Source organism: Ictalurus punctatus, chromosome 7 (assembly GCF_001660625.3).
Source record: "Ictalurus punctatus breed USDA103 chromosome 7, Coco_2.0, whole genome shotgun sequence".
NCBI lineage: Eukaryota > Metazoa > Chordata > Actinopteri > Siluriformes > Ictaluridae > Ictalurus > Ictalurus punctatus.
The window spans coordinates 6,967,626-6,980,673 of NC_030422.2; the positions used below are offsets into that span (position 1 = coordinate 6,967,626).

Below are 13,048 nucleotides of genomic sequence, written 5' to 3' on the forward strand. Positions count from 1 at the left end.
TCCTGGCATAGATTCATCTATGGCAGGTCTTGGCAGGTTTTCCTCCCTCGGTTGCAGTTCTGTAAATGAGAAGTAAAATTGCATGAGAGAGAGTACTGGGGTTTTGTTTTTTTTGTCTGCTTTTGCGTTTCGTTGATGTCCAGACCCTAAACCAGAACCAATGTCATTTCCTTCTCTTGTTCTGTGTCTTTCCCCATAGACGGACAAAAGGACATAGAAGAAGAGCTCACCACTGGCCTGGAGCTGGTGGACTCCTGCATCAGATCCCTGCAAGAATCTGGTATTCTGGATTCCCAGGATTTTGCAGCAGGTGAAAGTAAGAATTGTTCCTCCTCTGTAGTTATGTCTGCAGTTAGGCATGATGCAGTAGCTGGGTATAGGGTAGAAGTGTGCACTCGGACTGGGATCCTATGGGACCCAACAAAACGCAGCAGGAGAAGGTGTTTATTTATTGATTTTTTTTTTTAAAAACTTTTTTTTGTGGACTAGAAGAGACGGTCTAATAAGACGGTTGTGTAAGGCCATGTTCATTAACAAGAGCGTATATGGGGCTTTTGCAGCACTGTGTGATACATTTTTACTGCTTTCTTTCATGCGTCATCGGTAACTGCCTTGTCCTGGTCACGGTCATGGTGGTTTAAATGGCTCATTTGGTTATATTTTAAGAAATAATACCAGTCTGTCAGAAAATATTGAGCACAGGTGCAAACCATAATAATGGCAGGAGCGAGCAGGATTGGTCAAGAGTCTGACGGATTGGCAAAAATTCCCTCGGAATGGGGTGGGACTGGGAATTTAAAAAGTAGCATAGCGGTAAAGGTTGCGTGCCAGTAATGAGGTAGAGGTTGAGATGCAGTAGGTAGGTAGGGGCTGATTCACATAGCAGTACTGAGGTCGAGGTCGAGTGGCAGTACTCGGGTAGATATTGAGTAGGAGTAGTGAGGTGGCGGTCGAGTGGCAGTACTCGGGTAGTAATTGAGTAGGAGTAGTGAGGCGGCGGTCGAGTGGCAGTACTCGGGTAGTAATTGAGTAGGAGTAGTGAGGCGGCGGTCGAGTGGCAGTACTCGGGTAGTAATTGAGTAGGAGTAGTGAGGCGGCGGTCGAGTGGCAGTACTCGGGTAGTAATTGAGTAGGAGTAGTGAGGCGGCGGTCGAGTGGCAGTACTCGGGTAGTAATTGAGTAGGAGTAGTGAGGCGGCGGTCGAGTGGCAGTACTCGGGTAGTAATTGAGTAGGAGTAGTGAGGCGGCGGTCGAGTGGCAGTACTTGGGTAGATATTGAGTAGGAGTAGTGAGGCGGCGGTCGAGTGGCAGTACTCGGGTAGTAATTGAGTAGGAGTAGTGAGGCGGCGGTCGAGTGGCGGTACTCGGGTAGTAATTGAGTAGGAGTAGTGAGGCGGCGGTCGAGTGGCGGTACTCGGGTAGTAATTGAGTAGGAGTAGTGAGGCGGCGGTCGAGTGGCGGTACTCGGGTAGTAATTGAGTAGGAGTAGTGAGGCGGCGGTCGAGTGGCGGTACTCGGGTAGTAATTGAGTAGGAGTAGTGAGGTGGAGGTCGAGTGGCGGTACTCGGGTAGTAATTGAGTAGGAGTAGTGAGGTGGAGGTCGAGTGGCGGTACTCGGGTAGTAATTGAGTAGGAGTAGTGAGGTGGAGGTCGAGTGGCGGTACTCGGGTAGTAATTGAGTAGGAGTAGTGAGGTGGAGGTCGAGTGGCGGTACTCGGGTAGTAATTGAGTAGGAGTAGTGAGGTGGCGGTCGAGTGGCGGTACTCGGGTAGTAATTGAGTAGGAGTAGTGAGGTGGAGGTCGAGTGGCGGTACTCGGGTAGTAATTGAGTAGGAGTAGTGAGGTGGCGGTCGAGTGGCGGTACTCGGGTAGTAATTGAGTAGGAGTAGTGAGGTGGAGGTCGAGCGGCAGTACTCGGGTAGTAATTGAGTAGGAGTAGTGAGGCGGCGGTCGAGCGGCAGTACTCGGGTAGTAATTGAGTAGGAGTAGTGAGGCGGCGGTCGAGCGGCAGTACTCGGGTAGTAATTGAGTAGGAGTAGTGAGGCGGCGGTCGAGCGGCAGTACTCGGGTAGTAATTGAGTAGGAGTAGTGAGGCGGCGGTCGAGCGGCAGTACTCGGGTAGTAATTGAGTAGGAGTAGTGAGGCGGCGGTCGAGTGGCGGTACTCGGGTAGTAATTGAGTAGGAGTAGTGAGGTGGCGGTCGAGTGGCAGTACTCGGGTAGTAATTGAGTAGGAGTAGTGAGGCGAGTGGCGGTACTCGGGTAGTAATTGAGTAGGAGTAGTGAGGCGGCGGTCGAGTGGCAGTACTCGGGTAGTAATTGAGTAGGAGTAGTGAGGCGGCGGTCGAGCGGCAGTACTCGGGTAGTAATTGAGTAGGAGTAGTGAGGCGGCGGTCGAGCGGCAGTACTCGGGTAGTAATTGAGTAGGAGTAGTGAGGCGGCGGTCGAGCGGCAGTACTCGGGTAGTAATTGAGTAGGAGTAGTGAGGCGGCGGTCGAGTGGCGGTACTCGGGTAGTAATTGAGTAGGAGTAGTGAGGTGGCGGTCGAGTGGCAGTACTCGGGTAGTAATTGAGTAGGAGTAGTGAGGCGAGTGGCGGTACTCGGGTAGTAATTGAGTAGGAGTAGTGAGGCGGCGGTCGAGTGGCAGTACTCGGGTAGTAATTGAGTAGGAGTAGTGAGGCGGCGGTCGAGCGGCAGTACTCGGGTAGTAATTGAGTAGGAGTAGTGAGGCGGCGGTCGAGTGGCAGTACTCGGGTAGTAATTGAGTAGGAGTAGTGAGGCGGCGGTCGAGTGGCAGTACTCGGGTAGTAATTGAGTAGGAGTAGTGAGGCTGAGGTTGAGTGGCAGCACTGAGGTAGAGGTTGAGTAGCAGTAGTGGGGTAGAGAGGGAGTAGCAGGAGGAGGAACAGTGAGGTAGTAATTGAATGGCAGCACTGAGGTAGTAATTGATTGGCATTCGTGAGGTAGAGTTTGAGTGACCAGCCAGCCAGCATACAGGACCACTGTCTGGCACCTGCAGAGGAGGTCCTATGTGTACTTACCTGAAGAGCTATGTTCATAATTTGTACTTGCACATTCTACCATTTTGGAGTAAGAACTGAATCTGAGTGATGGGGGTGAGAATTGAATCTGCCAGATGCAGGCACAGATAATGGAGGCTTGCAGGTGTTCGCCACTCAGGGCCTGCTCCCTCTGCGGTTTCTATTCACCTCCTTTCACTGAGAGAATCCTCTGCCCTCTGCTATATTCAGAGCATGTGGCATGGAGCGCTACCTGTTATGCCACATTATGAATGTCAATAGCTGCAAGTGTGAATTGCAGCTCTTGACCGTAAGTGGGCTATGACATTGCTCTCACTTTGTGGCTTTTCTTCACGCCTACAAATTGGGGCACAAATAATATCGTTCCGAAGTAATCACGTGCATTCATCGCGCTGAATAGATCAGGCTGATCTCATGTAAAACAGGCAGATGCATACAGAGCAGCATGAAGGGATAGGAATTTTGGGATGATTTCAGAAACGCATTGAAATGATGCTGCTTGATAAATAAAATATGGTTTAGAAGCTAATTTTTGCAAGTGTATGACCACAGGAGGCGGATGAACCACGTATAACATCGCGTATACGTTACCGACACTTTTTTTTTTTTAAGTTGTTTTGCGTGAGAATATCATTTTCCAGATGGTCATAAAATAGTAACCTGATTAAATCTTAAATCTGAAAATAGGTCAAGCAGAACAGTGATAAAACCCCTCCGAGATGAAAGAGAAGTCATGCTCGGTCACCAGCTACCTGGATAAACACATCTCTCTCAACTGCCATTCTATATGACCGCAGGACCCGGGCACAAATGGACTCTGAGATGGATAGACACAGCCTAGGATTACACATTTATGAATCCTGAAGATTGCTGTATAAAATCTCCAGGGTCTGCAACGGTTTGAATAGTAATGGAAAGGGGGAAAAAAAAAAAAAAAAAAATGACGGACGACTCTCTGCTAACCAGTCTTCCTCTGCTTAGTCAATAAAGTCATTTTGTACATCCACACCCCTGTAAAACAGACAGCCCTCTGTGGCACTGACTGGCACCTCGCGCTTGTGAAGCATGTATTCCGTTAGAGCAGAAGCTTTTGTGGCGGAGTTTGTACCTCCGGATCAACGTGAGCTTTCAGAACCAGCCGAGCAGCTCGGCCTCCTTCTGTGTCTGAGAGGAAGAGGCGGATTGGCAAACGTGATTTCTGCTCCTGCTGGCCCCATTCTTCATGACATGAGCTCACTGACTCCTCCAGTCCTGATTAATTATACATGCCCACTACATCCATCTCCATTCCCGAATCTGGGAGGGAGAAGGCCGAGAGAGAATGCAGGGCTGATAATAGTGATGGAGGGTGAGAAGGGAAAATAGTGACGGAGGGTGAGAAGGGAAAATAAGGAAGAAAACATTGTGTTTGAGAGCGGGATGGTGAGAAAGCAGGCCAATATATAATGAAAAAAAAAAGAGAGCCTGAAAATCGGTCGGGCAAAACAAGCAAGAAAGCATTTTGAGCTGGTGTACTTGAGCATTGTGTTTCTACTTACACCATAGCGATAACGAATATAGGAAGGACACTTATTTCATGTATGTTTGTCTCCCCCACCCAGGAGCCGGCATCCTGTCCCAGAGTGCTTTACAGCTCAATAACCAAGAGGGCGCCTTCCCCTATACTGCTGGTTACCATAGCAGCCAGACCCTGGCCCTGGGAGACCCGGCGACCTCCCAACCCCTAGCACGCGGTGCTCAGGTGGGAGGAGCCGTGCACAGCTACAATCAGGTAGGGTTTGGTTACTATTCCCTTTGGAAATCGAATACTACGATACTAGTTTACACACTCGGTCATGGGACTCGGTGCTCTTTTGGGTTGCCTCTGTGTAGGGTTCCCTTTTTCTTTTCTTTTTCTTTTTTTATTTTAATAAAGTCCATTCAAACGGTCACGATTTATCATTCAGCATCTGAATTCATTTGGATATTAACAGGTCTACCATTTAATGTCATAACACTTTTTTATTTGGGTAGTCCACGTTAGACCTAGAACTGAAGTTCGCATCAGTAGACCTGAACAAAACGTGTAACGAATTCTCAACACGTTGATGATTTGTGGTTGATGTTTAGTAGATCTGTACACACGTTAGACATATTGTCCTTGTATACTTGCACCTTCTCTCCCGTTTTTATTTGGATAGTCCAGTCGATGGTTATAAGGTCTAAAAAAAATAAATAAATAATAGCTACCCGAGCTTCTCATTAAAAAAAAATCCTCAAATTAGCCTTCATCCAGCGATTATTTGTATTTAAGTTAGTCCAACATGTAGAATCATTCTTATTCGTTATATATATGCTTATTAGATACACTACAGAGTATAACATGATGCACTGTGAACTTACATAGTACACTATATGCTCAAATAGACCCTTTTAAAGTTTCAGTATATGGACCCATTTATGCCAAGTCCTTCCTGGCAGGTCTAACATTGTGTTTTTGATTTAGCTCCGGATCTAATTATAACGGCCTGCGTGCGCTGAGTCACGCACATCAGAGCTACAAAATCACAAAACCTCAGCTTCTGGGTTACACTCGTGGCAACGCAAAGCCCCTGTGTGCTGTCTTGTCTTGTATGTTGCATCATGGTCCTAAGAGACACGGCATTTCATCCCACCGTATACGTCTATATTAAACGTTGATGCTCTGTTATCTAAAACTCAAGTCAACGTTTACTGATGAGTGCAAGGCATTTTATTTATTTATTTATTTATTTATTTATTTATTTATTTATTTATTTATTTATTTTGTTAGATACTAAATTACATCAGTCACGTGTTTACTAAATGAATAATTATATAGGCACGTTTCTTTTGTAGTGCTCACGAAGCTAGTTCAAGGGATATGATTTACATAAGGAGGATTAGCCTATAGCATTTCCTGGTATTATATAATGAAGGGGGGGGGGGGGGGACTCTTCTTCTTCAGCTTGGCTGCCTGCGCTGGGCATTAATTTGAAATGGACAACCACAGAGCACTTAACAGTTTCATACCTTGGACTTCACTCATTTTGGCTCCAGGCACAAGAGCAGCCAAGAGCTAGAAATGATGGGAAAGCGAATTACCTCTATGAACGTGGTAGATATGCATGGTGTAACTTGATGATTTTTTTTTTTTTTTTTTTTTTAATTATTATTATTTATTTAATAGGAGTGTAGGTTATACTAAGTGAATATTTTATTTCTCTTTCTTTTTTGTTTAAATCAAAAAATAATCAAATATTCATTTATCATGAGACATGAATCATGCCCATCAGTAGTGCATCGGGATTTCGAGGAGACCGACGTAACGCTTTCCGTACTGTTCACTCCGCTAGGTGACCTCTAGCCGTGCGGCCCAGCTGGTGGGCAATGACCCGGGCGTACACGCGCAGTCCCGAGACTCGCTGGCACAGAGCCATGGCAGCGCTTTCCACTTGCCTGACACTCAGCCTTCAGTCTATTACTCATGTGCCACCCTGCCAGCCCAGCGTGTGAGCTCGCCGCTCTCCGTGCAGGCCCTGGGCTCACCCTCCAAACTCCAGAGGCTTGGCTCAGCCTCGGATATGCCCAGCTACGCCACTCTGCAGCGGGTATCCTCGCCCAAGCAGTCACCCAGTCGCCTAGCCAAGTCCTACAGCACTAGCTCGCCCATTAACATGGCGGCCGGAGGGGCAGTGTCTGCCTCGCCTGGGCAGGGCAACACCACTGGCTCCTCCCCCCTCCATCAGCTCAGCTCAGCTGTGGGCAGCTACGCCACACTTTCACCCGCCAAACGTTTGCTGCATTCCTCCGACCAGTACAAGATCTCCCATGAGCTTTATGCCAACGCTACCCTTCAGAGGCCTGGCAGTCTTGCAGGTGCACACTATACTACTATTGTCTGGCACTACACACACACGGTATATATTTTGTTTTAAAATAAAATATATGCTACAAATTATATATATATATTTTTTAAGTGCGTTAATATGCAATGTGTCATCCGCATATTCTCGCGTTGATGCCGTACGATGAGTACATGATACATGATGCATGCTGGTTTGCGTGTACGTTGTGTCCAGGCTCCCGGGGCTCTTACAGCAGTCAGCACAGCCATCTGGGCACTGAACTGCGCCCCCTGCAGTCTCCTGAGCACCACATCGATCCCATCTACGAGGACAGGGTCTATCAGAAAGCACCACTGAGGAACTTCACCCAGGGTCAGGGTAAGACCGCGCACGACATTTTCAGTCTTGTCTACTTTTATGCAGATGGGACGGTTTTGAGCACGTCAAATAAATTCCATGCTGTGTTTTCAGATTGTTTTCTTTTCAATTAGAAATCCCTTTCACACCACAGGTAGTGACGGGTAGTGTTTGAAGCTGTCTGAGCTACAGCTACAAACGAACTGACTTCATTACTCGAACGTCAACATATTGTGCAGATGTTTTCAGTCACCGTTTACATGGTGGTGTTATTTATTTATTTGTTTATTTATTTATTTATTTTCCTTCCTCTCGAAACTGTTAAGCTATCGCATATGACTTTACCACCTGTACGTATTTAGCGTAATCATCATTTTGTTTGTAGGCCTATTTGCACCTCGCTTGCCGTCGGTTAGTCAAGCGCAACCATCACGGCATCGTCTTGATGATGTTTCTCTCCGCACAGGAGAAACTGTTAACTGAGGTTACTTTTAAACATACTCTTTCTGGTCAATTTAAGAGGAAACATACATTTTAAAACGGCAACAGTTTTCTTTCAGATCATTTTATTTCTTTCTCTTTTTTTTTTTTTTTTAAACTTAAAATCACTGTTTTGCTCGATTTTTCATTTCCTGTCTGTCATCCAAGTTAAATATAGTCCTGGGGAAATGAGTACTGAACGCGTCAAGGTTTTTTTTTTTTTTTTTTTTTTTTTTTTTTTTTTTTTTTTTGGTCAGTAAATATATTTCCGATGAGGTTATTCACATGAAATTTTCACCAGATATCAGATTTATTCCATAAATAAAGTTGTATAATGTATATTTACTGAAAAAAAATGTTTATTTATTTCCCCCGACTGTATAGTATTAACTTTTTTATTATTATTATTATTATTATTATTATTATAATTATTATTATTATTATAATTATAGCGTTTTGGCTGTAATGATACGGTATATCGGTATGTCTATGTATTAATCAATACATTCAACAGGCTGCATAATAAAGTAGGCTGTTTGTCATAAAATAGCATTCATATCACGTGAGTTGTAATAAACTTTAAACTCATTCAAGCCTACACCCCCTCGTCCGAAAACGAACCTTCCCGGATGCTGAAGGTTCGATCGGGGTTTTCCGAAGCACGCCGTTTTTCACGAGCCGCTACGCTAGCATACTAGCTAGTTCTAAAACCACACACGCACGCTCCGTCTCTCTCTGCGCCCGAGCTACACAAACCTGCGTGACATTCGGAGTACATTCCGAGCTGACGGCAGACTAGGACACGTCCATGCTTCAGACACGCCCCGTTTGTTTTGCGGGTTTTGAGGATTTGCCGAGACGAGCGCGCACGAGCGCTCTCGGGCATATTTGGTTAGCCACGTTTATTGTTTATTTATTGCGTCCTAATGCACGGTTTTTATTTAGTTCTATGCTGCCAAGAATATCTGCTGAATGGATGTTCATGCTGCTGGCAGCAAATAACGTTTGGTTTATTGTACGTTCAGGTTTTAATCAATCGACCATGGTTGCGTACGGCACATGTTCAGGCAGTGCTTCTTTTTGTGTCGAAAACGTGTTTCGAGAAACAACCATAATGTGTCGTATGGAATTTGAATTTTGTGCACTGTTACGCCACTGCATAGTGTACGATCACGTTTGAGATTCCGTGACGGATGCACAGTTTCTTGGATTTTTGACCTTTTTTTTTTTTTTTTTAATTTATTTGTTTTTGTTTATTTATTTAAAAAAAAAATAATTGTGTGCTGGTTAGCTTTCAAACTCCTTTTTGTAATTTCACTAAGCCCTGTGTTTTTTGCACCTATTCTTGTGCCCCAGCTCCATCCTCTCCTGGCGTCGAGCCCATCCCCCTGCAGCGCACAAGCAGCCAGAACGCCACAGGCACCTTTCCCCGCTCCAATTATGCCGTCGCACCCGACTACTCCAACCCATATCGCACGCTGCAGTTCTGCCCTTCAGCCGACTCGCCCTACAGCAAATCAGGCCCTGCACTGCCGCCCGAGGCCACGCTGGTCAGGTCACCCTCTGTCGACAGCATCCAAAAGGACCCCAGGTGAGCAGAAGCCTCCGTTTCGTATCGACTGGCGTTTAGTAATATTGTTGCACGCGTACACACTCGACAATATTAACGAAATGCCGAACAGCACGAGTTACAAATCATTATACTCGCTTATTAATTCCCTTTCCGACTGCCTTGAGGTCACGGCAAAATGAAATGTCACAACTGCACGACGCATACTTGCTTTGGTCGTAAGCGCGATTTGAGATGACAGTCAGTCAGCTAGTTAGTTAGTTAGTAAACGTGATTTGTTCCTGTCCTCTTTATTTGCTACGATGTACGTTATTGGATTGTACGAGCTACGAGGCCACTGATAAACACCTCAGCATTCGATCATGTTGCGCAAGCTGTCAAGCTACACCGGGGCTGTGGGGTTCCTTCCTATTGTTTTGCCTTTACCTCGTTTGTTTTGTTGACTTTTCTTGTCATCTCTTTTGTTTACCCTTCATGTTTTTTTTTTTTTTAAGTTTTTCTCTCGCGTGTGCACACCGCCAGTGGAGCGGAACCCGAACGGCGCGCGACGCTCCGCGTCTATCGACTGCGGCCAAAGCCGCAACGCGCACGTTTACTCCGATACGTCCGGAAAACGTCCGTCAAGACTCGTATCCGGAAAAGTTTGGGCGCGTATACAGTATCCGTGTACGTATAGGGAAAGTAGATGCCGTATTATCGCCTCTTTCACGCTTCTGCCGCCATCGATTCGACGGCTACAGCGACCGGGCACTCGTAACCCGCTTTACGTTCAACTGACATCTGATCGATCATACGTGAACGTAAATATATCTGCAATGCCAATAATACGAGTCTGTGTAGCTAATGTAATGTAGAGTGGAACAAAGAATCCTCCATAAACCAATCAATCAAAGACCTGCCAGTCTTAATTAATTACTACTATTGATCCTTTTAAATTTACGACATCAGTATTAAAATAGCTACAATAATACTAACAATAATAATAATAATAATAATAATAATAATAATAATAATAATAATATCCATATAGGATTTTACTGAGGGTTTTTTTTTTTTTTTTTTTTTTTTTTTTTTTTTTTTTTTTTGCAATTGTTGGGATTTTTTTCCAAATTTGCGATGCAGCATGCGGAATTTTTTGTGCAGGGGTTTTTTTCGTTTTTTTTTTTTCCCTCTCAGAAAACCACTTGAATTGGCGAAATCACGATTTTTATTTTTATTTTTTTGCTAAATTCTCTGCGTGAACTTTGAACTCAATCAACGGAGTGGGTTTTGTAGAGTCGTCACCGCCAAGGGCTAGCCCAATGCGGCATCTAGGTTTCCTGTATCCGTAGCTGTTCAGGTACAGTGTGTTAAACATTTAACTACGTATATTCAGTAGAGCGCTTACTTTATTAGGGACACCTACATTAATGCTTACACTCGTTGGCAATTTGATCTATACAGGTGCATTTTTGAATTGAGGTACTGACTGTAGTCCAACTGTCCAGAAGTTATTGGAAAGGGACCACCATAGGACCACCGGGCGTTCTCGAGGTAGTGGATTATTCTCAGCAAAGCAGTGACACTGGGATGGGTGTGTGTGTGGGGCAGTGGTGTATCGGGCACAGCAGAACTAAATATATAGGTGAAAGATGGTGTAGGCAATTAGTTTTGAATTCATGACACACCTGTCATGCCTACCTCCATCGAGCATGCTGTAGGGCTTCCCATGTAAGCAACACCCAGAACTACAAATGACCATCCAGTGTACTAACGAAATGATCTTCATTATATGAGTGCGCTTTTTAAACACGAAACCTGATCGTGCATGTCCAGAGCGAACTGTGTGCAAGGGTGTAATGGGTGTGGGGGGGGAAGAAAGTTAAAATCAATACGTTCTTCTTTTTTTTTTTTTTTTTTTTTCTTTTTTTTCTTTTTTTTCTTTTTAAATGTCAAACCCCTTTGTGCTAGCCACCTACCCTTTTTCTCTTTTTTTCTCTCTCTCTCTGCCTGTCTCCTGATAGGTACGACCCTGAATTCCTTGTCTGGAATCAAAATCAAGCCGAACAAAGAATGACAAAGTAATGCAGCTTTTATTTTACACTCTCCTTTTCATCTGTTTTTTCTCTTCTCTACTCTAACCTGTTATACAACAGACACACTGTTGGAGCACACCACTGCATGTGAAACCAAAAAAACAAACGTTTTCAGCTATAACGTCGAGGTTTTCCGAGTGCTCTTGTAGATGCAGCATAAATTTGACTCCCTGCAGTGTGTCTTCAGCATTTTGAATAAGATTAGAGGTCTGTTTGTCTAATCTATCTAATCATTTTGATTAATGTCAGTAGATCAGAATTAGTAGACTGAAGTAAGGTTTTATGGATGGTGTCTTGGATCATGTGATGAGTTTGTCTTTTTCTTTTTTTTGCCACAAAACATCACATTGCAGTCGTGTCATCTTTTTCTCCATTGTTTTCTTACCATTTCATATTGTAGCATGATTTGTTTTGTTTGTTTTTTTTAAACAAAGTCACAATAATTAGGCAAATGTAATAAATCTCTCCAATCGTGTATGGCAGAAGGAGTATACAGTGGGGGAAACAAGTACTGAACATTTCTTTCAGTAAATATATTTCCAGTGAGGATATTCACATGAAATTTTCACCAGACATCAGTATTAACTCCAGAAATCTGGAAATATAAAGAATTCACAACATTAAAGTCGGTAAATGAAGTTATGTGTAATCAAGTGGAATGAAAAAGCAGTTCTCCAAGGCAAGGAACCAGCTGAGATCCGTGAGTAATTCTACCGCCTATCTGTGGAAATGAATATCAGCTGGGTTAGTAAATCGATGGTCTATAAAAAGGCTTTTCGTTATCAAGGTGTCACACAAGGAACATCTCATGATGGGTAAAAGCAGAGAGCTCTCCCAAGACCTTCACAACCTTATTGTTGTGAAACATATTGAACGAATCGGATACAGATGTATTTCTAATCTTCCGAGTCCTCCAGTAAGCACCACTGGGGTCGTTATCCGCAAGTGGAAGCAACATCACTCGGTCATCAACCGGCCACGCACAGGAGCTCCTCGCAAGATTTCTGACCAGGGAGTCGGAAGAACAGTCAGAAGAGCAGCCCAAGAGCCAAGGACCACTCGGAAAGAGCTCCAGAAACACTTGGAGGCAGCAGGTGCCATCGTCACAGAGAAAACAATAGGCGATGCACTCCACTGCTCACGCTCACCCTGCAAGACTCCGTTACTAAAGAAAAGGCATGTGGAAGCTCGTTTACAGTTTGCTACGACTCATTTGGACAAGCCTGTGAAATACTGCGAGAGTGTAGTCTGGTCAGACGAGAGCAGAATTGAACTACTTGGCTGTCGTACTGCACACCACGTCTGGAGAAGAAATGTCACTGCTCATCATCCTAAAAACACTACACCAACAGTGAAGTCTGGAGGTGAAGCATCATGGTGTGGGGCTGTTTTTCATCACACGGTACTGGCGGACTTCATATAACCGAAGGAACTGTGAATGGAGCCCTTTACCGGGAGATTCCTGAGAAGAATCTGCTGCATCCACCAGGATGATGATGATGATGATGAGACGTGGGTGGAGCTTCCAGCAGGACAACAATCCAAAGCATACTGCAAAGGAAACTCACAACTGGTTTCAGAAAGAAAAAAAAATCCAGGTGTTAGAACGGCCCAGTCAGTCATCTGACTCGAATCCAACTGAACAAGATTTAAAGACGATACGTTTAGAAGAACGGGCCA

At 44.7% G+C, this 13,048-nt stretch overlaps 1 protein-coding gene across 5 annotated transcripts in view; it reads left to right on the forward strand.

Moving 5' to 3' along the window:
• Window positions 1-13,048, forward strand: part of ctnnd2b (catenin (cadherin-associated protein), delta 2b) — an 89,171-nt gene that overhangs the window by 41,786 nt on the left and 34,337 nt on the right. For 3 of the 5 annotated variants that reach the window (XM_017472903.3, XM_017472905.3, XM_017472904.3), the window contains exons 5-10: window positions 200-316; window positions 4,643-4,812; window positions 6,395-6,917; window positions 7,121-7,264; window positions 9,080-9,314; window positions 11,297-11,353. In XM_017472903.3, the coding sequence (XP_017328392.1) occupies window positions 200-316; window positions 4,643-4,812; window positions 6,395-6,917; window positions 7,121-7,264; window positions 9,080-9,314; window positions 11,297-11,353 (1,246 nt within the window). The remainder of the gene's footprint in view (window positions 1-199; window positions 317-4,642; window positions 4,813-6,394; window positions 6,918-7,120; window positions 7,265-9,079; window positions 9,315-11,296; window positions 11,354-13,048) is intronic. The other 2 variants (XM_017472906.3, XM_017472907.3) reach the window with 1 other exon arrangement.